The sequence below is a fragment of the Cydia amplana genome, chromosome 8 (genome assembly GCF_948474715.1).
Source record: "Cydia amplana chromosome 8, ilCydAmpl1.1, whole genome shotgun sequence".
In the NCBI taxonomy this organism is placed as follows: Eukaryota; Metazoa; Arthropoda; class Insecta; order Lepidoptera; family Tortricidae; genus Cydia; species Cydia amplana.
The window spans coordinates 2,135,357-2,160,404 of NC_086076.1; the positions used below are offsets into that span (position 1 = coordinate 2,135,357).

General features: G+C 37.2%; 2 protein-coding genes across 4 annotated transcripts; both read left to right on the forward strand.

The window, feature by feature from the left end:
- The first annotated feature begins 24 nt into the window (after nt 1-24).
- LOC134650401 (uncharacterized) lies at nt 25-7,007 on the forward strand. Its single transcript, XM_063505357.1, has 6 exons — nt 25-277; nt 1,619-1,764; nt 2,080-2,230; nt 4,153-4,284; nt 4,763-4,886; nt 5,364-7,007. Exons 1-6 carry the CDS (start codon nt 54-56, stop codon nt 7,005-7,007), a joined length of 2,421 nt encoding a protein of 806 aa, XP_063361427.1. The 5' UTR covers nt 25-53.
- Nucleotides 7,008-11,364: 4,357 nt separating this feature from the next.
- Nucleotides 11,365-24,783, forward strand: LOC134650478 (antichymotrypsin-2-like). Of its 3 annotated transcripts, none has more exons than XM_063505433.1 (9): nt 11,365-11,435; nt 11,633-11,799; nt 12,306-12,449; nt 13,298-13,501; nt 14,017-14,115; nt 14,917-15,048; nt 16,450-16,662; nt 17,262-17,406; nt 22,857-23,009. In XM_063505433.1, the coding sequence occupies exons 1-9, from the start codon at nt 11,414-11,416 to the stop codon at nt 22,973-22,975; spliced, it is 1,245 nt and encodes a 414-aa protein (XP_063361503.1). In that variant the 5' UTR covers nt 11,365-11,413; the 3' UTR covers nt 22,976-23,009. The 3 variants fall into 3 exon arrangements, with proteins under 3 accessions (XP_063361503.1, XP_063361501.1, XP_063361504.1); XM_063505431.1 differs by lacking the exon at nt 22,857-23,009 and adding an exon at nt 21,098-21,262; XM_063505434.1 differs by lacking the exon at nt 22,857-23,009 and adding an exon at nt 24,615-24,783 and having other exon boundaries at nt 11,366-11,435.
- Nucleotides 24,784-25,048: the final 265 nt, after the last annotated feature.

The window sequence follows — 25,048 nt, forward strand, 5'->3', positions numbered from 1 at the left end:
CCGATTACCGGTTTTTGTTATGGCGGAAACACAACACTACTTTCGAAACAAACATGGCCGCATGGCCCGGTGACAGTATCGCATTCGATAACCGCGCTCAAAACAATAAATTAACAAGTTTCCTAAACGCTGAATTTAATTTAAATGTCGATAATGGTAGCTACGCGTGTAAAGTGTCAGAGTTTAAATATGATAAAGTGATTCAAAGCGAAGTGACATCGGAAAGCGCAATAGTTCCCAAGGACGGGAATTCGGAGAAATATGAAAGATTGTTACCGTAAGTTAATTTATAAACTTTATTAAGAGTGAATTACTTCCCATAACAAAATTTCGTTTTACCGCTTTGCCGCCTTTTGTTTCGAGTGTCTCATTATTCAATCAGCTGTTTGTCAATATATACTTGTCTCGTTCGCACTGGTACGTTTGCGTATCTCTGACCTTTTTCGACAATTTCAATTTTGGGCATGCTATTTTCGTCCATTACCATCTTACATGATACTAATATCCTAAAGCGTTATATCAGTTAGATACTTGTAATATTGGGTTTGTTACCATCCAAAAAAATTTAGCTTAAATATTATCACTTCGTCACTTATTTATTTAATCTAAAACTTTATTTTCACAACTGGATTGAAGCTCTTAGCCACAAATATAGATAAAAATGTATCCCTGTGGTATAGATAAGGCTGTGAAAGGTAAGCATTTTTACAACAAAATGACTATTCCCATATGCAAATGTTTTGTACATTATTTGTTATAAAATATATTCAGTCTATAGTTCCTGATGCTAAGAAAAGTCTCAATAGTACTATGATTAACCAGTTTTTTATCATAGGTACATGTCTGTGTATGATAAAAATCCTGACCGAATATATTATCTTCTTATTTAATCTTTATTGCTAGCTATTTTCCAGTCCCCTTCTTTCTGGGAATTCCATAGTCCTCTTAACAACAAATACACAACATGAATTCTTAAAAAAAACAATTCAAGGTGATATTTTCAGTTTATTATAAATTATAAAAATAATGCGCTTAGTTGCCATGACGACATAATTTCTTTCATGACACTGCAAATGGTTGGGCAAACTATTTACAAGGTAATAAAAAATTAAATTATGAGTTAAACATAAAAGTGAGATAAAAGTACACTTGGTATTTTTATGGCTCATTATTTTGTTTTCCGGTCATTGACCAAGGGAAATTGAAGGACTCCGTTTCAACTTGGTCATGAATGCTGTTCTTCTCTACTAGTCACTTTTCTCAGCAGATTCTAGTCAAATGTGGGAGCAGGTTTGATGTACTATACCTACACATCATAGTTAGTAAAATATTGTGCACCAACAGATGCACACACTACCTCATTTAAGTCAAATATATGGATAAATGATGATTTACATGTTCTTTCACTGTATGTTACCTATATGTTAAAATTGTTAAATATGAAACGGTGTAGTCAGCGCCATCTAGCCGAGCATATGCTAAAGGTGTGTGCGCCATCTATCCGAGAATGACTTTTTCTTAGACTTAGACTTTATTCATCTTATACGGAGTTACATATGTCTTTGGTATAGAGTTAATGGCAGTTAAAAATAAATCATTTTGTCTTTTCTCTTTACAGCCAAAATGAGACTGAGAAAAAAATCGAAATGGACCCGGATAAAAAGAGGAAATCAGATGACGCTCGATACAAGTGTGAATACGACGGCTGCGAGCGGACTTACAGCACCGTCGGAAATCTGCGCACTCACATGAAAACGCACAAAGGTGTGTAATGTACCATATCATATGAAGGAGTGTATTTTCAAAAGGGCTTATTTTTGTATGATTTTCATAGAGAAATAAGCCCTTTTGTAAAGACACTCCTTATATGTACAGTGATTTTGAGATGTTTCACCATATTCTGAGGGGTGAATTTGTGTGATAACCTGATATATAACAGTATAGAACATTGTGTGACAGAGACAATATATAAAATAATTAAACACTCGATATTATAACGTGTTGTAGGTAAGGAAGCGCCATAATCTTGTTGTTTGACTTGTTTGAAATGTGCACTAAAGAGTATATTTTAATTTCCAGGTGAATACAGATTCAAATGTTCCATGTCGTCGTGCAACAAGGCGTTCCTCACGTCGTACAGTTTGAAGATTCACGTCCGGGCACACACGAAAGCAAAGCCGTTCGCGTGCACTATCAGCGGCTGCAGGAAGGCATTTAATACTTTATACAGGTAATATTATTGTATGACCTTACGAGTTACGACATACAAGACTTTATTAAACGCAAAAGGTGACAGTTCCGAACAACTGACAGGGCGAAATCGTCCGGCGGACTGGTAATCAGTGCCCCCTTTAACACGTTCCCTGTCCCAACTGTTAACTGTCAACCTTACGGCCTTTTAATAGAGGATTGCGGTGACCCATATGTGGGGCACGGGACAGTGAACGTGTTAAATCAGAGGGCCAAACGTGTTAAATCAGAGGGCCACATAATGACGGGGCGTTGTATGGAGGTTATCAGTCTAAGGGAACTAAAAATCGAGAATTTAATAGAAAAAGATTTGAATGCTGGAAATATAGAACAGCGATAAAATGTAGGTATCAACAGAAAACTAAATTGATGAAATCATGCACACTAAATCATGTCCTTACACAACAAGTATTACAACAGAATCCCAATAATGACAACACGACATTTACGCCCACAAATCACTACAATTTACGTCCATTTGGAACTTGGCCAAGCGTATATCGACACTGACTGAAAATAAACCCTTTTGTAAAGGCATAAGATCCATCGATAGACAGTTTAAGTTTATGATAGTACAGTCACCATCAAATATATCAAAGCGGCCTAGATACTCACAAATATATGAACACGGCTCTACTCCACGCGCTAGAGTACATGTTCAAATATTTTTGAACACCTTGGCTGCTGCGATATATCCGATGGCGACTGTACGGTCGAGTTCATAAATAATATACTTACAAGCCAAAGTTCCAAAAATATATTTACACGACCGTATTGTCAGTGTCTCACAGGTGGAAATATATATTTTTGGAACGTTGGCTTGAAAAGTTTGTGAACTCAACTGTACAGCAACAATTTTATAATGTGCACTGTATACCTTTGAGATAAGCTTGAAAATACATTATGAATCGAAATATGCTTATTAATTTTATTATGTCTTAACGATGCTATTTTCTTTAGTTTCTGGAACATGTTTACGCTAGATTACCGATCATTTGAACGAGACTGAATCATAATTTATTTTCGTACGTGACTCAAATGTCAAGGATTTGTTTACGCTCTTGGTAAAACTTTCGTATTGTCAGTTTTCTCAAAACGCGCTGGTGGCCTAGCGGTAAGAGCGTGCGACTTGCAATCCGGAGGTCGCGGGTTCGAACCCCGGCTCGTACCGATGAGTTTTTCGGAACTTATGTACGAAGTATCATTTGATATTGACCAGTCGCTTTTCGGTGAAGGAATACATCGTGAGGAAACCGGACTAATCCCAATACGGGCCTAGTTTACCCTCTGGGTTGGAAGGTCTGATGGCAGTCGCTTTCGTAGAAACTAGTGCCCACGCCAATTACTGTGATAAGTTGCCAAGCGGACCCCAGGCTCCCATGAGCCGTGGCAAAATGCCGGGACAACGCGAGGAAGATGATGAGTTTTCTCAAAACAAATTCGTCAAGAGCTACAGTATATATTTCGGGGATCTCGGAAACGGCTCTAACGATTTCAATGAATGTAACGATTTCAAGGGATGTAGAATAAATTCAATATACGCGATATAATCCGTGTTAATAGTTTTATTTCATGAGTAACTATCGCGGTAAACGAACATAATACGATTTCAATGAAATTTTCTATGGGGTTTTCGGGGGCAATAAGGCCCATGACTCAGGAACAATTGAATATCCGTGTTCATCACACGAATAAATGCCCTTACCAAGATTTCCATCCGGGACCATCGGCTTCATAGGCAAGTTTACTATCCAAGTTTCCACTAAGCCAGATAGGTCGTCAAAGTCGTAATTCGAACTCCCAAAATCCGTTATTTGACTCATTTGCTACCGTTTCATCAAGAAAAACATAGATGGCGCAATCATCTATGTTTTTCTTTGCTAACCTTGTTGTAAACTTCAGATTGCGAGCTCACCAACGGCTGCACAGTGGCGACACGTTCAACTGTCAGGCGGATGGATGTACTAAGTTCTTCACGACACACAGCGATTTGAAGAAACACATACGAACGCACACGCAGGAGCGGCCTTACAAGTTAGTCTTAAATATGGTGGATAGACTAGCAAACTAGATGCTTGCTGCGTGGTCTCTTTCAGCATATGTAGGTGCAATTATATTAAATGATGAAACTCGATGTCCGAAGGGCCCTTCGGCCGCCTACGTAACCGGGGCTTTGTAACCTGGTTTTGATCGAAGTTTTTTTTTTACTTCTCCGTAACTGGCTCAAGCACTGTTTCATTCGTGTGTACGTAACTGGCTTTGATCAAGGAATGTTTAAGTTTCTTTTGGTCGCCTACGTAACCGGAGTTTGACAATGTTTGCAATCCTTTTACCTATCCCAAGATAGCTCAACCTAGTTTATCCTCATTGAATATTGATCTCTCTGGTAACTAGTACTCGTTTTTTTTTTAAACATGTAATATACTAATGTCTTACCTCACTTGCGGAACTAGGATTGCATATCGTGTTGTTTAAAGAGTCTTCATATAATACGTTGCCGGTGTTGTTCTAGATGTGTGCGAGAAGGTTGCGGCAAGTCGTTCACCGCCTCGCACCACCTCAAGGCGCACGCGCGCACGCACGCGCGCCACCAGCACCAGCACGCGCACGCGCATGCCATGCCGCGACCAACGAGGGTATGTGCTGTACCAATTGGACCCAAGATTGCAAGAGTTCAATGAACTCGAAGCGAGGAATAATCCGGTAGCCGAAGCTTCCCGGACGATAATTCGTAAAGAAAATGCACGATGAAACCTCGTAAATATCATTATAAACTGAAATAGATGTCACATATTAAAGAAAAAGTGACGAAGCCCTCCAGTGGTGAAGGCCGGATTCGAACCGGCGTCTTTAGCAATCCGGGACTCGGGCTAACGCCTTGAACCCCTCGGCCACCCCGCCACGATGGAACCCGTCCCAATTTCTCGACTATATGCCATCTTACTAAAACTAGGCGTCTTTGTAAAAAGTTGTGTAAAAAATATCTATTGGTATTTGATTCCCTACACAAGTAACCATTTCTTTCATCTTATAAATTGAATTTACAACCCTTCATTTTATTGTCTCTTTTTTCGAGATCTTACCGTCTCATTTATCCACAGGTCGAAACGGAGCCGTTTCTAGAATTCCCCGCCAAACCGCAACCGAGGGACGGCATGAACTGGGAGGGCCTGCTCGAATCCTTCGGCCGAATCACCACGGAGTCCAACTCCACAGACGGAAGCCTCGAAGATATCAACACAGTCGACCCTCTCCCGACGACGACTGTAGACATAACTGACTTACTATTCGACAACGCCAACCCTAACACTTTAGACTACGACCTTAACTTACAATTTGACAAGAAAAAGGAAAACTCCTGGACTAATAATCTACAACCTCCGCTTGTTGAAGGCAAGAGAAAAGCTATGCAACTGGCTTTAGCGAATGAAATCGAAGTTCAAGCCCCATGGGTCGATGTGAGCGCTTTAGCGGCATCCATTTCAGAAACCCCGGTTAGCATTAAAGAAAAAACTCCTGAGAGCATTTTCACTATGGCGACTTTTGTACCGACTCATATGCAAAGCTATATGGACTTAAATCCTGAAACTGCTAATGTAATAACTCAAAGCGCCTTTGATTTGGCTTCTCCAAACATTTTAGACGTAGCTGACAAAGTATTTAATGATAGCGAGCTGGTTTCGAATCTATCTTCAACTAAAATTGAAGATGACATTGAAAACTTCCTAAAAGATGACAGATCTTTAAATACTCCACCACCTTGCAGAGTTCATCACAATATCGAAATAAATCCGGCCAATTCAGTACTCTTCAATTCTGATTTAGATCTAGAAGACACATTGCTATTCGACAATGAACCTATATCAGACATGTATGTGGTAAGAACTGAGAATATATTTGGGAAAGAAATAGCAAAGAGAAATGCATTGGCACAATTAGCAGCAGACGCTGGAATTTGCAATTGCATGACATGCGAATGTGATCCTACACTAGGAGAATGTAGGGGTGATTGTCAAAGCAAAGAACCGATACAACCAGAGAAACGTAAATGCCCTGTGGATACTTGTGATTGCGCCGAAGATTGCCAATGCGACCATCAAGCTATGAAATGTGCTGTAGGTTGTGGTAAAGCTACCGACACAAACCATAATACCTTCTTGGACTACCATCGGAGACATAAGTTGACAAGTTTGGAAGAACTAGGAGTATACACCGTTCACGACGAAGATCTACCAACTGAAACATTAGTTGAGCAATTATCTTGTTCTTGTGAGAAATCTACATCCTCTAATAAGAAATTAGAAGGCTTTTCAGAAAGTAGCAATTGGGAAACTGGTTGTCAGGGTGTTCAAACTGAAGGCAAGAAAGAATCTGTGTGCCAGGGCAAGAAAGAATCCACTTGTAAGAAGGAAACCGCTTGCCAGAGCAAAAAGGAGTCTTCTTGCATGAGTAAAAAAGAATCTTGCCAGGGCAAAACAGACTCTTGTGAGAGTAAAAGTGGGTCCACTTGCAAAGGCAAGAAAGAATCTACTTTCCAAGGTAAGAAAGAGCTTTGTGAGGGTAGGCAAGAGTCTACTTGCAAAAGTAAAAGCAACAGCAACCAATGTTCAGGTAATGGAGGTTGTTCAGATAGTACAAAAGATAAGTGTTGTGTTACGATTTGCATTAAGAAGTTGGAAGCATTCAAGCAGTTTTTGTCAGACCATGAACTACTGGGTGCCTTGAAAGCGCACAATTTGGATTTCACTTCGATGTGATGCATTTAATTTTACGTTGTTATAGTATGAATTATCTCAGATGTTTTTTTCGGGCTCGAGCCCTAATCTGTTAAACAAAAGCCTTTGTTTCTTTTAAGAGCGGTCTTCAGCACGTGCCAAAGTAACCATGTCGTTTAAAAAGCAACTATCGTGATAGTATTAAGGTTCAAATTTATGTGACAGCTCATTCTGAGAACAATCGGGGTGGTCTTTTCTTTGGAGATAACAAAACGTGTTATCTCCAAATGGGTTGTTTCATGAATTTGAACCATATCAATAGAATGGTAAATTTGCCTTTTAAACGGGTTTGTTCCCGTTACTTATGTAGGGTCTATTAGCAGAAAACAGGTGTAAGTACTGCATAAAGGAAACAATACCTTTTGTTTAATATACTAGGGCCCGAGCCCGAAAAAATCATCTGAGATAATTCATACTATACCAACTTTTCGCTTACATTTAACAATGCAATATGGGTTTTAGGTAAAATACCATGAATTAAAGTGATGCTTTTAACTAATTCTATTATGGCTATACCTACACAATTTCTAATTAGTATTTTTTTTGTATGTTAGAGAAACTTATGGGATTGGCTGCGTTAAATTTCAATTACGCCAATATTATGTCACAAGCATTATGCATGCCCTAAGTTTAGGCCTAAAACAGTTTTATTTTACTATCTGTATTGGCCTTATTAGTGTTATAAGACTCGACAGTCACAAAACTCAAAAAAACTGCAGTTTTTACACATGAATGAATTGTGTGATATTAGGTGCAATAATACCCAAAGATGCCTTGTCACAATCCTTATTAAATATTTATCTAGTATATTAATGCCAAATATCTGCCGTCAATATCAAGTTTTATAGTACATGTTGTTGTTGTAAAATACATTTGTAGTTTATTATGAAATGTAATTTTTGAAAGATATTTTATATCTGTATTAAAAATATATTCTATTTGTACTCAATTTAAGCAGAAAAGTGGTGCCTTTACAATGTTGTTACTGTACTTAATTGTTGTGTATAATAGTAGTTTATGCGACTGCTATATAATGAAAGGCATTAAAATACGAGTGTGGGTTTATGAAATGAACAAAATGAGTTTCATGAAAGACACAAGTATTTTAAGGCCTAATTATGTAGAGTTACATGCACTGCTTTATTTACATCAATATCATAAGCTTCCACAAAACAAAGTAATTTTATACTTACAAACTAATCAAACGTCAAAGGCGGTAATACAAACTTTTTCGCGCCTTTCGCGCATCTGTTTTTTTTTTATTCAGGGACAAAGTAGAGTCGGGGGCTGACTGCAATATCGTTCGTGCTTTCACTGCGTTCGACATCAAGTAACATAGGAAATTAGTCAAAATTGTTTGCAACAGACACTTAAATTTCGAATAAAACGTCATCTCGACTGATATTATAATAGAGGCCAAATCAAATTTCTTTGTTCCTCAAAGCTGATCGAAATTTGAGTGTATAAAGGTGTTGGTTATTGATAATGTAAAGTTAGAATTACGATGCACCCACAGATAGAGGTTTGTTAATACAGGCCGTTAGCTTGTCGTTTCTGAATATATTATAGGGAGGTTATGATATTGATGTAGATAAAAATATACTGTGTTGGATTTATGAGATTTTAATACTTCTAAGTGTAACAAGCAATAATAATGCCATAACTCTAGTCTGTGTAGTAAATAAACGCTTTTTAGATATGTTTGTATTTTATTTACGAATACATAAGTATACAGTTACATCTACATTACTTATAATAAACATTAGAGATCAAATATATTAATAATACATTTCAGATATTAATAGATAAACGAGTTAAGTAACCCAACATGAATGTTGCTACTTTGTCCCACCATGCATAATGAAGGATTATTCCCACTACTTACCACAGCGAAACATTCTCAGTTGTTACAATACAACACATGAGAATTTTGTTCTCACCTAACCCAACTAGGAAAAAGAATTCCCAGTAAAAATGGTTTTTCAATTTAACACAGTTCTTATGCATGGTACAGGGCAGTACTTATCGACTTGCACTTATGGAATGTACCTATAGCGTATATATATATATTTCTACATAAGTTGCAGTGCCGGATTAAGCCAGCGCGGGGCCTGTAGCAAATTCTATAATGGAGCCCATGGATTGTTTTGATGTTGACGGACAAAGTGAAACTTAAGTTTTTTACGGCCACAATGCGTAGGTGCGCGGGGCCTATGACATTTTCTACTTTTGCCACGTGGCTAATCCACCACTGGCAAGTTGTGCTGAGCAATAGCTACATACTAGGTAATATTTAGGTGATGTACCTAACTAGCGTCGCTTCTTCTTGTCATTTTTCCGTGCACGATTACCGCGGTGTCCTGGAGATGACTGTTCCGAGCTGCACTCATCACTGTCCGTGTAAGGCTGGAAATAAATAGTAATAATTATAATACCATCTACAAACTATTTTTTATCAAGCAGGGCAGCACAATGATACTAAAAAAATTTGCATTAAATTAAAGGAAAAATTCACCACCTCGGCCAGGATTATACTTGCGAGCATTTGGAACACCGGTATTATAGCTCTTAACCAATTGCGCTAAATAAATAACACAATCATTCCTGTTTTTTTTATGGCCTAATCATTCCTGCTCACACCTTTTACTAGGGGTTCCTAAACTTTTTTTATATTATTTGAATTTGGAACAGCAACTCATAGTTTGGAACAGCAACTCATAGTTTGGGATCCCCTGCCTTTAACTTTTATATCCCTAGTAATATTATAAACGTGAAAGTCCGTCTGTTACCTCTTTATGGTTAAACCTGATTGATTGGAATTTGGTATGAAGATAGTTTGAGGCCCACGGAAGGATGGTGTTATTATAATTACAGTGGGATGCTTAAACATTAAATTAATCACCCTTTCATAAACAATCGGCTCACACTGTTCGTCGGTCAACGTAATGCAGGCTAGTAGACACATCAGTTGAAAAGCTGCGCCAAGGTATAGGCCATATCTTATCACCGTGCTCATCAGATCTTCAGCAAAAATCTCGCTCAGTATCATCATCGATTCTTAACTTTAGACGAACAATAAGAAACGATCAATAAACGTCTAATTCTGGCACTTTCCGTCTTACACACTTTACACTAAATACAAATGTATGATGTTTTTATATATCTTGAGTTTCGAGTACGTAAAATCAAATAGAGTTTGATTTGTTGTTTATTTTCATCACACTCTCAAATAATTTATTTTCAATTTGACATTGATCGACCGGGACAATGGCGGATATCCGCAGTGTTACCAGTACAAACGTAAATTAAATAGTGATGTAAGAAACCGGTAAAAGTTAAGTTAATTCCGCTTGCTAATTTTATTATAGTTTGACAAGCCATTTCCGTCAGTAGAAAAAGCCGGCAAATTTAAAAATGTAGGCACGAAGGCTTGTATGTCCATAGAAAAATTGAATTTTGAGTGTATGAAACGGATAAATTTTGGAGTAGGTAATTAGGTATTCTTAATAGAATGTTCGGAAAGTGAGGAGTCGTGGAATGTATTGGGCCCCCTACATTCCACGACTCTTCTCTTCTCCCAGTACACACAATGGGCCATCGCCGGCCACTCCAAGGGATGCATTTATGCGTTAGAGGGAGCAAGTGATATTGTTTCTTATTCTACCGCATGGCTGCGTCCCTTGGAGTGGCCGGCGATGGCCCAATGTGTACTGGGGCCTTAAAATGTCTGCCTCATTGCGCGCTAAAAAATGAAAGTCCTATTCGTCTTATATTTTCGTTTCGTCGTGTTTAATGACGCTGCAATTGGTTTCGATTCAATATAAAAAAACCTACAATTTTATTATGGCTCAAAAAGTGCATCCCAGCAAGACATTAGACAAGAAAACGACGAGCCTAATGGAATGGAAGGCAAATACCGTAGCCTAAGGAGGTTCGCGGCATCATATAGCTGGTCAACCAAATCTTGTCAGTAAAAAAAGGCGCGAAATTCAAATTTTCTATGGGACGATATCCATTTGCGCCTACATTTTTCAAATTTGCCGCCTTTTTCTACTGTCAAGATCTGGTTGACCAAGTAATGTTCCACCAACAAAAAAACAATATCCCAATACCTATACCATCACTCTCACTGAATGTTGTAGGCAAGTTAATTATTTTTATCACGCGAAATCAATAAGCAGCCAAATTAATTGAATAATAAAATGGTTTTCCAATTTAAGTAATATTTCTTGAACATGATTACGTACCACAATAAATAACTGAAAAGCCGTGTGTAATTGAAAAAACTGTTAAGGATTTTTTTGTTCTTAAATAATATGGACGTGCTATTGTAATCTATAATTTTTAATATATGAGTGGGCTAAAAATACGTTATTTATTATATAAAAATGATACGCATTTTAATTAGTGGTAAGTACCTACCTAAAAACATCGCGAAACTGAATAAAATTATCCCTAATAAGATTTAGTTTCTCTTTCCAGGTAGGTACCTATATATTTGTTTTTAATACAAAAAAAAATCTTATACCTTTAAACGAGCAATTCTTGTATATGTATATATTTATATGTAGTTCAATGACAAATGGCTTGACCACTTGCTATTTCAGGTATTTTGTTGGTACTCGTAAGTAGAGTAATATGTGATGATGACGATGATGATTATTATCTTGGAAGTACCTCAGAGGAGGATGGACTATCTTATCAGGATACCTTATATGACTCAAGAGATTATCCTCTTAATTTGGAAGGATCTATAAGACAACGTTTGGCTTTGGTGAGTCTAGCCAAAAAACTAAATTTTAGAAAAGTAAACAGGAGAAATAATATAGCGTACGTACGTAAAAACTATATAGACAAGTCAAATCCTGAACTTTAATTACACCCTAAGCCCTGAGTAAGCCCCCATTCACACGGCAGCTTTTTCAATGCGCGTTAAAAAAGCGCTTGAATCTGCCCGCACTCTAAATTCGATTTAACGACCAAGGCTTAAAGTCGATAATCCAAAAACGCTTGATAAAAAGCGCCACCGCTGTCGTGTGAATAAATACACATGTATCCATTTGTGTCATTCAAACGCTTTTTTAACGCGCATTGATAAAGCTGCCGTGCGAATGGGGGCTAAGCAAACTAGAACATGGCACCCATATATTATTATATTAGATATCAATTATTTTTCCGGCGCGCGAAGTCAACAACGACGAATATTCTTAATACCTATTGAACTTGTCTCTCATTTCACATTTATGTTTTTGATGGGATATATTTATACGAATGTTGCAGAATGGCGCCATTGCAGAACCAGGCAAGAGTTTCGTCTGCTCACCCATTTCGGCCCTCATGCCGATAGGGAAGCTAGCTCTAGGGGCAACAGGCACTTGTAAAAGTCAGTTAGAGGAGGCTGTTGGCGTACGATCGAGGGCGGAGGTAGGTACCTAATTACTTTGATTGACTTTTCTTTAAAAAATGGATACCCAAACCATCGCGTAAGTTTCTACTTTTGACTTGCGGAAAGGAAGAGCCGAAATCCATACAATACGGCCCATAAAAAGATACATAGTAGCCTCCGCTGTCTTGTGCATGGAGCGGGTGAACGCTATTGAAAAATACAGGCCTACCTGCTACCCTGCTAGTCAGTGCCGGCCCGAGCCCTTGATCAGGGTAGAGCGAAATCGGATTTTGGCGCCCTTCGTTGAAGTTTTCAAGCGTATTTTCTACCCCTGCCCCTCGCCACACTCGCGTCTTTTAAAAGTTTTTTTTTTCATTTGCCATTTTGGCGCCCCTTTTGCCATCCGGCGCCTAGAGCGGCCGCTCCACTCGCTCTACCCTAGATCCGGCCCTGCTGCTAGTATACGCAATGCTAACTTTATTTCGTCAACCTTACCCAGAAGGGCCACTTGCACCATACCTCTAACCCAAGGTTAAGCGGTTAAAACGTTAACTTAGTCTCAAATTGTACTGGTAACCATGGTAACTCCAGGTTTAACCGGTTAACCCGGGTTTAGTTGAATGGTGCAAGTGGCGCTTAGAAAGCTAAAGGCCTGGCCGAAAGGCATATTTGGATACCGTCTGCTGTATTGCTGCTGAGTAGGTTAGAACAGGGAAATAACTATACCTTTCTCTGTCGTTCTCGAAAAAATAGTAGGTACATCTATTATGTATTATAAACCCCTTACAGTTAAGGTAATCTTGATCTTAGTAGATAAGTGTAAGTAATGGAAACCTTGCGTGCTGGATTATTACTTCTTAATATTAATTGTATATATTTTCCACAGCTGAAAAAGAGCTTCCAATCCTTACTGGCTGGACTGAAATCACTGTCTGGCGTGAAATTAACAGTTTGCAGTAGAATATACGTCTCCAAAGATCACACGCTGAAATCTGAATTCAAAGGCGATGCTAAAGACATTTTCAAATCTACCGTCAAAAGAATTAACATGAATAAACCCGATAAAGTGGCCCGTAAAATTAATAGCTGGGTAAATAAAATAGTGCTACTTTTATTAATAGTAAATCAACTAAAAGTGCCTTTTCCGAAATTAAAACTTGTCACATGTAGGCCCCCTTACATGACTATAAAAATCTATAATCACCTTCCAAACTCTATCAAAGATCTGGAAAATCTAAGACAATTTAAAAAACAGCTGAAACTGTTTTTAATTAGTGGATATTTTTATAATATTAAAGAATTTTTTGATCAATGAAAATATTACCGTGTTTTGTTTAGGTAAGGAAATAATGTAATAATGCTATCAAATGATCATGTGTGAATGTATGTATAATATTAATTTAATTAAATGTGTACAATAATTGTAATCAAATAAATCACCTACTTGTATTTAGCCCTCTTATATTGCCGTGCCGCGCCCTTGCAGGGTGTCACATGTACTAAGCTTTATGTTCCATTCCATCCATGTTTGTAATGTGATATGCAATAAAGTATTCTATTCTAGTTCATTGCATATTATGGTTTTAATGTGGAATTTACTTTCAGGTAAAAGAAAAAACAAAAAACCTGATACCGGAAATAATACAGCCTAATAGTATTTCTCCGCACGCTTCGGTGATACTAGTCAACGCGGTGTATTTTTCGGTTTGTATATATAGTTGGTCAAACCAATTTGTCAGTCAGTAAGAACCAGGAAAACTTACTATAATAAGTACTCATTCTTTTTTTTTTGGTGCTAGTACTAGTGCAAGACAATAAGTAGATAAGTAGATAGTAGTAGTAGTATAGCTGGTCAACCAAATCTTGTTAGTAAAAAAGGCGCGAAATTCAAATTTTCTATGGGACGATATCCCTTCGCGCCTACATTTTTCAAATTTGCCGCCTTTTTCTACTGTCGAGATCTGGTTGACCAAGTATAGTAGTCTCTATCTATGTTTGAAATGAGACAGTCCTTTGACAAACTATAATTTGATAATCATAATATGCATAGCACTACACCAAATATATGGACCGATTTCTATTTTGTTGATTGTTGACGATTTTTTTGTCAAACTTTGATTAAATTGGTTACCGTACCGTACCGTACCGTACCTCCTTGGCACATGATTTTGATGAACTATTAATTTAACTGACACATTTAATGTTATATAGATTTATTGCCACTGTAAGGGCAAGGCGAGAAAACCATATTTTTTCTCTGTCATTCGAAATGTCTCCTTATTCAAACGTGCACCTTGAGTTAGACCAAGAAAAGTCTGCAACGATTTTGATAGCACACGCAGTGCAAGTGTTATACGTCATAATTTCATAGAAGATTGACGTTTAAAATAACACTTGTGCGTGTGCTATCAAAATCGTTGCACACTTTTTTTGGTCTAACTCTACTACCTACTCATAATTTTCGTGTTCGAACTCAACTGAAACAAGTTTGTTTTCTCATTTCAGGGTAACTGGATGAATAAATTCCACAACATCGAAATGCGAGACTTTTACACAGCTACTGACATCCGCAAGGTTCCTATGATGACGAGGGAGGGCAAATACAAATATACTAAAAACGATGCGCTCGATTGTCAGGTAAGAACAGTACGGTTACCATCAGTTTGTCACTGACATAAACGCCGTCGAGAACGTAATTTACTTTCTATACATCCTGTTTGCACGAATATGCGAGTGCGAGCGAGATGTATAGAAAGTAAATTACCGTAAAACGGGGAAAATAGGAATCGCGGGGTAAATTGGAATAAAAGTCTGCTTTTCTAAACTGGTCTGTTAGTTCCATTACAACCAGACAGGAGGTCAACTTATTAATTTCTGAACGAACATGGTATTTTTTGCTACTGGCTACACTGAGCATTTAAATCAGCCAATGGCGTTTCAGTAAGAAAAACACATTTAAAGTCAGGGTAGTCGTCAACACGTGTGCATGGTGCGTTTTAACTTCAAGTTTTAGGTAAGTAATATTGTGAAAAGTGTTGAAATTTGTGTAATATCGATCATAATAGTGTATTGTGGTTTATATAAATCAAAAAGTAAGTAAATAATTGTAATATTTCATTATAAATCTTAGTTTTTCGATAACCACTCGTTTTTAGGTTATTTTTGAGATAATAGGAACGGTGAAGGGGGAAATTGGCACGTCAACAGGTCTAATTGGAACAACGTGGGGGTTATTTGGTTTGTTAATGGGGAAAATTGGCATTGCCTAATAGGGTTGTCAAAAATTAAAATCTTAGTAAATTTAAGGAAATTTTATTTAGGTACCTACTAGGTAGGTACCTACCTACTACTGTGCCCCTACCTAGAGACCTTGGTATTATATGTCTAATGCAATGTTAATTTAGTGCCTATTGTAAAGATTTTCCGAGACTAGTTTTGAAGGTATCTGATGATGATGATGATGATGGTAGGTACCTATCTAGCTTTGAATAGATTGAGTGACAACCCTAGTGAAAATTCCAATTAACCTCACTTTCGAACCTATTTACCCCGTCAGGGGTAAATTGGAATCCGATAGGGTTTTTGTAAAATATATCAAAATATGGCAATAAGTCGGGAATTTAAGGCTACTCAGCATCTAAAAGAGCTTACCATACATGTTTATGTAGTACTATAAAATACTCTATGACTTACGGAAGATGGTTAAAATTCCAGTTGAATGTGAATATTGGACCTATTTACCCCGTTTTACGGTACGTTCTCGACGGCGTTTATGTCAGTGACAAACTGATGGTAACCGTACAGTATTATGGGTTACCAAACGAATACCAGCCGGGCTAGCATAAAACTTAAAAGGGACCTTAAAACCCCCCCTACCCGTTAGCTTCACCCCCACCCCCGGGTACTTTTAGTATCTTGTTTAATACACCTTTCCTAACAAGTATGCCAAAATTGGCTCACACATGTATTATTTCCGCTGTAATTCCTTCGTTTGGTGGCCTATTAGGTACTTTATATTATATAAAATTCACTTTACAGCTGATAGAAATCCCCTACGTCGGAGGGCAAGCATCATTTATCATATTCCTACCAAATACAAAGGACGGGTTGCCATTGCTGCTATACAAATTGAAACTAGCCCCAGATTTGATGCAGACTGCCATTAATAAAATGCGAGTGGAGAATATAATACTGTCCATTCCGAAGTTCAAAACTACTACGGAATTAGATCTGAAAGTTTCATATGAGAAGGTAAATACCAACCATAAATACAAACCAAAATGAAACCATCCATTGGAAATCCGTGGAACATCCTATCAAAGGGACTTGAAAAAGGGTCGATGTATTCTTTATAGTTAGACTGTACGATTCCCACCGACTGGCTGATTCGGGCCGCGCCGCGCCGGAGCGCATTTTCAATAAGCCCCCTCCAGACTATTTGCGTAGGGTTTGCAATCCGGATCCGAAATGTATGAAATTATCCGGATCTGGATCCGCGGATATTCCCATATACATTTCGGATCCATCGTGCAAACCCTATATGTGCGTGAATCGCGGGCGAAGCCGCGAACGCGAGTGTGGAGTCTATATCGCTGTCTGCGAAAATCGACTCCACACTCGCGTTCGCGGCTTCGCGCCGCGAATCACGCACATAGTCTGGAGGGGGCTAATATACGCCCATACATTAAGCCCCCTCCACACTCGTGCACGAATCGCGGAAGCAGAAGGAAGTATGGCAGAAGCGATGGCGTCCGTCCGGTGCCGGTCGGGATTGCGGCCGTACAAATCTTAGGAAGATATTCATTTCTGAATACTTTAAACTAAAATAATTGAATAATCATTCGTTTCAGTTGGGATTAAATCAAATGTTAAAACCCGAAAAGTCTGGTTTAAACGAAATAGTGACAGGAGACAATCACTTGCACGTATCGAAAGCCATACAAAAGGCAGTTATAGACGTAAACGAACACGGTACAGAGGCCGCTGCTGCTAGTGGTGAGTACTTTATGTTATAAGCCCCCTCCAGACTATGTGCGTGAATCGCGGCGCGAAGCCGCGAATGCGAGTGTGGAATCGATTTCGCTGACTGCGAAAATTCGTTCGCGGCGCGATTCGCGCACGAGTGTGGAGAGGGCTATAGGTACAGGAAGGACCTGATTAGCCTGATACATTTTAACTACAGCCGGGCTAGCACATAATTGGCGCGACAGTATCTCGCGGCGAGATAGACTACCCGTCCCTCTTTTATTAACATATTAGTTAGAAAAAGACGGGTAGTCTATCTCGCCGCGAGATACTGTCGCGCCAATCATGTGCTAGGCCTACAGGCCCAAAAATACTACGTTTAAATGTTTAGTTAGGTAAATCGGGTCTTTCGCTAGCATCATGTAGTTTTCCTTTTTCTTAGTAATTTTTAATACCTTAGATTTTTTGACAAAACCTGAACGTTTATACTATAGGTTCTGATAATAATGTCTTAATCTGTCTTCATAATAATGTCTTCTGATAATAACACTGTCTTCAAGTAATATAAAATGAAGAAGAAACAAATTACCTACAATGAACCTAAAACACAACAGAAACAAAACGGACATGGATTGTATGTATGTGCTGTATGTTGTGTGTATGTTGTTATTCTGTCTCGTAACTCAGGAGACAACAGAAAAATCTAAAAAATCTTATAGGGCTGTAGTGAAATGGTGATTACTTATTAGCATAGTCCGCAAAGGAATAATGGCTTATTTGTTCAAAACTGTTAAGAGTAACGCAGGAGACATTACCACAAAATTAGCATTTCCATATAATTGGTTAATTTGGGTTTATTTGAACCCAAATAAAAAATAATATGTCGTATGAGGAAATTAAAAGACTGGCACAAGAATGAAATGATTGGCGATTACTCCACCGACAAGAGCAAAGTAAGTCTTAAGTTATGATGATGATGATGATCATGGGTTTATTTGAAATATTTGAATAGTCATTATATTTTTTCCTGTCTTAATCACACTTCCTCGCTGGGGGAAGGCAGGGTACGTATAAATATGGCTATCATTCGAGGCAGCTCAGCGCGGAAGACTAGCGCTAGCCCAGCTAGGCTAGTACCATGCTGAGTCGGGACCATTTCGCGGTTTACATGTTAGGCCTAAGATACACTTGTAAGTTTTACTTACGTAAGATAAAAGATAAAAAGATAGTTTATTCAAGTAGGCATAATTACAATGCGCTTACGAACGTCAAATAAAGTTAACCGGCTCCAACCCTACACCTCAGCCCCGAGAAGATTTAAATCCCCCCTCAATTGGAGGAGGGTATCCCAATATGGGACCGGCAACAAACTCGGCGGGACACATCTTTAAGTAGGGAGACAGCTATACTACAGAATGAGAGATGAATAGCATTATCTCATTCTAACACATAGCTTTGTCCCTACTTACGTAAGCAAAGCTTACAAGTGTATCTCGGGCCTTAAGTTGTGTCACGTGTTGTTTTCTTTATTATATTCTCATTCCGTTCCTGGACGCCAGACCGACAACATCTCCGGCATCCAGCACTTCCCGATGATGACTATTAAGGTGACAGTCCATTTCCAACTGCAGCTGCACTACTGTTCATTTTACTATGGAAATTGACAGTAACAGCGACGCGTTCAGTACCAGTAGTGCAGCTGCGGTCAGAAATGGAATGTTACCCTTAGAGAGGCGAGAGACATGTCGAGTTATGTATTTTTGGTGGTTATTGTGTTTTTAATAAAAGACATAAAGAGGTAAGTGCATAATTTTGTTCTACATGTTTACTTATTTTAAGTGCCAATTTTGTTTTAACAACATTAAAAATTTAAAGTGCCGTAAAGTCGGGTTACATTAGCCCTAGAGGGTAACATTACCCACCTATAAAATACCATTTTATTCAAATAATAAATTATTTAAATCGACACCTAATGATTACCGAACGAATTAATCACATAATGTGACTGTAATGAATTTAATAAATTATTTTTCACCTCAGCAGCTCGAACAAGGGTACTTTGCTACTTAAAAACAGTGAGCAAAATCGCATTTTGCTCACTGAGTGAGACTAAATGAGCAAAATGCGATTTTGCTCACTCAGTGAGCAAAATGTGATTTTGCTCACTGTTTTTAAGTTGCAAAGTACCCTTGTTCGAGCTGCTGAGGTGAACATTTAATTGTTGGTATATCTTAAGAAAACATGAGTGAATAGAGGTAAGTGATGAAGAAGGAATACATTTTTCACCTCAGCAGCTCGAACAAGGGTACTTTGATTCTTAAAAACAGTGAGCAAAATGCGATTTTGCTCACTGAGTGAGACAAAATGACATTCAAGTGACCTTTATAGTCAAATGTCATTTCAACATGCGGGGTCTAATAAAAGTTCGAAATACTTGGGTTCTATTATCTCTGTCCCTTTCACACTGTTAGCAAAAAGAAACAGACAAAAAAAAGTTAAAGCGACATTCAACAGTATATTCACGGTTTATAATAGACCCCCGAAAAACTTCAGACCGCATCGTTCCAAACCACGTACGAGTATGAATTCTTAATAATTAATAAATAAAAATAAAGTTTAAGATTTCATAAAAACTGATAAAATACTATATTTTAGGTATTTTATTGTACAATTAAAATAACGAACTCAAAAACTACACAGATCATCAAGCAAAATTAATTATTTTACTTTTAAGAATTTTTACCATAGTTGACAAATAGTACGTATCCGCAATTCGGACCGTATCTTACAAAGATTTTTTTGTTGTCAAAGTTGGCGATTGAAGTGTCAGTTAATGTTTGTTATTTCTATATTATTTTACTGGAATTTATTATTACGTTTTGTTTTTGTGTTCCATTGCGGTAATTAAACTTAATTGTTTGTATATCTTAAGAAAACATGAGTGCAGGTATTAAGTGATGAAGAAGGATTACATTTTTCAAGTTGTCTAATAGGTATGTTCTCACTGCGCTGAGGTGAAAAATGTTGTGTACTACACGAGATCAAAGTTATTTACATCTCGTGCGCTTTTGAGTCCCTTACTACGCTCAAGATTCTAAATTAGATTCACTCGCTACGCTCGTGAATCTATTATAGAATCTTTCGCTTGCACGGGACTCAAAATAAGCACTCGAAGAAATATCAAACTTTGATCACTTGTTGTACAAATAACTATTTCGGGTTCTCTAATATGTTCTCACTGCTGAGGTGAAAAATGTTGTGTACTACACGAGATCAAAGTTATTTACATCTCGTGCGCTTTTGAGTCCCTTACTACGCTCAAGATTCTAAATTAGATTCACTCGCTACGCTCGTGAATCTATTATAGAATCTTTCGCTTGCACGGGACTCAAAATAAGCACTCGAAGAAATATCAAACTTTGATCTCTTGTTGTACAAATAACTATTCACCATTAAAAATGTTTATGTGGGTAATAGGTAATGTTACCTCTTATGGCTAATGTAAAAATTAGTAAAACATACTTGCCCAAATGCAATAAGTAGTAAATAAATTTAAATATACAATTATGTTTGAAAAGGCAAAGTTTAACCAAACTTTTCCTGTCTCCTGCATTACTCTTGGCACACTTTCAGCATTTTTGTGGTTTAATTTTATTTCTTTTCATGGAAAATCTTTGGATATTACATTAATAAATATTAAATATCTATATTTTGTTTTCAGGGATGGAAATTTCGAATGTAATGAAGATTATAACAAAAAACATATTTAACGCGAATAAACCATTTTATTATTTTATCAAAATTAGGAAGGAAAAAATCTTTACTGGTACATTTGTAGGTGACGATTAGAAAACAAAATACTGCAATTATTTACTGTTAACGCGTTCACTGCTAGCGCGAGCTCCGAGCTACGATTGTAGTTGTTACAAGTTTTTTCCGCTTTGTAGCTATAAAAGACTAAGAACACGGAACTCATCTAGCGGGTCGCTAGCAGTGATTGTAGAAATCTCGTCTATCTACATACATATTTAACATTACTTTGTTTAAACATTTAACTAACTTCAAGATGCTTCAAAATGGGGTGTCGTAAGTACTTCAAAAAATGTTCAACCTGCAAGTAATTTATTGTTTTTGTATTCTTAGGTAACACTGAAAGATTTGTGCAAAATTAAAAAAAAAAAAATCTGGTCTAATCTTTCTTTTCTTTAGAACCTCCGCATAGACTATCCTCTATGCTATTTTGGATCCTGTGTAAAATTTCCTCTGGGATACTGCATTATTACAACGCATTTACTTACAACGTAAAGCGAAAAAGGAATTATCATTTATTTCGAACTTTGTCTATTATATAATGTTCAGTCTGCTCAGCTGAAATTTTAAAAAGCCTCTAAAGGGCGAACCAACTTTTTCTAGTCACTCGTTGCTATGGTTACGTACGTGACACTGGACAACCCTTAAAATTTTGACTTTATGGAATTTACATTTACCAAACATGCATTTCTGTGGTAGGTAGTTAATCATTACGAGTAGGTAGGTATAAGCCATTTTCTTAATGTTCACTAAACATGTTAGTACTAGTAGAACCCGACATTTCTTCTTACAAACTTTGCTAATATTATTTTCTGGAGAACGGGACAGAATGTTACAACAAGAAATAGTTGATCCACCCCCAAATAAAAGAGGATCGTACTGCCTAGTCAAAATACACAGAGTCTGTGCGGAAAGAGAAGAGTCGTGAAATGTATGGGATACAATACATTCTTTCCGCACGGCGCACAGACTCTAGTTACTTTTTTGCAATATTAAAACGAGCTAGCTAGGCTGCGCTTGGTTTTTCTATAATTATTTAAAGTGCAAGATATATGTACCTATACCAGTACCAGTAGGTAAGTCACACATTTCTTGATCAGTGAAAATTAAACAGATTTGTAATTTAAACATATTAGGTATATTGCATTTTTGAACGTCTAAAATTACTGATTCTAACCTACACCAACGCCACCCGAGAAGATATCAGCACATTAAACTCGGCGGGACTCATTTTTCAAATAATTATTCATCATTTGAATAAATGAGTCCCGCCCGCCATCAAATCATATACGTTTAATTAAATGAACAATTCTTGTTTATTTATTTATTTATATATATAATTTCGGGGATTTCGGAAACGGCTCTAACAATTTCTATGAAACTTGGTAGGTATATGGGGGTTTTCGGGGGTGAAAAATCAATCTAGCTAGGTCTTATCTCTGGGAAAACGCTCATTTTTTAGTTTTTATATGTTTTCCGAGCAAAGCTCGGTCTCCCAGATATTCTTATCAATACTTGTTTTAAAATTATATTTATTATTGAAAAATTAATCTTTTATGTCTCCTGCGTTACTTTTGGTGTTTTTTTCAAATTTTTACAAAATATTTATAAAATATTATATGTAGTTCTTAAAAATTAAGAAATAATTGTAATAACATCTTTTGTTTCAGCGGTGGAGATTTCATTATTGTCATTAATTTTAACCAATATAAAGTTCGATGCCAACAGACCTTTTTACTATTTTATCAAAGTGAGGAAAGAAAAGATTTTTACGGGTGTTTACAATTAAATAAACGAATCTGTGGTGCTTCTGTTATTTGTAATAAAAATGAAAAAATAAATGGGCATATTCTATTCGTTTCCTTTCATGTCCCTAAAGTTCGCAAAAAAAGTGTTTTCCAGCCTCGGCTGTGCAGTGCCTAATAGAGCAAAAATTCTTGTTCTACTAAAACGTTCATTATTTTATTAGATACACTGCTAAGTTTAGGGTGAGGGTTATACAAAAAAATATAATTAAAGTGTGACTTTCATACAAGTCCACGACTTGAATTTTGCCTCATGTGTAGGTAAGTCACAGATTTGCCACTGAAAATTAGATTTAATCTTTTTCATGTCTCCTGTGTTACTCTTGGTTAAAGTACGGAAGATGAAGATTTTTACGGGTGTTTACAATTAAATAATCATCGTGTATGATCATCTACAACTTACAGTTTACTTATTGCTATGGCGTGACGACCTAAAGTGGGTCTTGGCCTCGGACACTAAAGAGCGCCATGCTTCTCTGTCCAAAACCATTTCTGTCAAATCAAAGGCACCGATTTCGCTAAGGTATTTTTGAACTTCGTCTTTCTAGCGGTATCAAGGATGTCCAGAAGGTCTTCGGCCATTTGATACGCCAGCCCTACACACTGCACCAATGTGACATTCGTCTAGGTTTCTATAGTGTTTGCACGACGGATCCGAAAATGTATGGGAAGATCCGCGGATCCTGATCCAGATCCGGATAATTGTATGAATTTCGGATCCAGATTGCAAACCCTATTAATTTGTCACGTCACCCAACCAGACTACGTGCCCAAGCCATCGGAGTCTAAAGACTATTTTTTTATTCGGTAGACTAAAATGACATTTCATAGTATGAGATGACACATGATGTTCATACTATGAAATGTCATTTCAGTCTACGGAATAAAAGAATAGACTTTATACTTGCCGCAAAATTAAGTAGCGAGTCAGGTCATAATGCCATCTCTTTCACTCTTGGCTGGCCTTAACAAGAGTAAGGGAGATAGCATTATTATCTCAGTCGCCAGTTGGTATTGCGACAAGTATAGCGGCTTTCGTATCCCCAATGATATTTCGACCCAACATCATCTACAACTTACCACACTTTAAACAGTGCTTGATTTACACCGGCCTAATTTAAATACATATTCATAGAATACATGAAGTAATTTATGTCAAATAAATGTTAAAACATATGTAATATTGTTTTTTTAAAGTCAAACTACGAATGTATAAATTTTTTGATTAGGTGTTTTTTTTGTCTTTCTTAGCCATGGTTATGTCCCCTGTGTTCCTCTTCAAATCAATAATATGATTAGTAGAATCTTTAAATGTTGTTGTGTCCTGTCTGACAGTATTAACTAACCCTTCAGTTGACCCTTTTTGTTTATTAAGAGTGAAACTTCTTTTTACTGGCAATCGTTGCTAAGGCTCCGTTCTCCTGAGTCACTCACCAAACCCTAGTTTTACGGTATAAGACTTTTTCATAATGACTCGTCTGCCAAGCATTTTGGTAAGATTTGTTACAGCAGTTTTTTTTAACAAATATGCTATCATTGTCACCTGGCTGACGGGACGGAATAACAACAAGAAATAGTGGATCCACCCTTAAATTAAATATTGATAGGAGTACATATTTTCAGTTGTAACGAATTTAGGCGACCGGCGTTTAAATAAGAAACAACAATAATATTCAACGCCATCCGCCCATTCCTGTTTAGTGTCAAAATTATGAAGGAGATGTACTTTAGCGGTTCCTATGTTGACTGAAAAATAAATGTGACATTTGATAATGAGATTATTTGTGGGCAACTAGTGGATAAGGTACAGTCCTACTGCAATAGATATGTCCCGTAGGTTCAGCTACATTCATGTATGTATTGTATCTTTATAATTTGGTCTTAAATTTAAATTACGTGTAATAAAATAAAAAATAAAGTACGAGCTTTGCATGTATCCGAACAAGTTGTTTTCCTTCCTATATTATAAATAATATATTGATAATACCTGTCTCCTGCATTACTCTCTGCATTTCTTTTTTTTTCACATACAACATGTTTAACTTATCAGATAATGT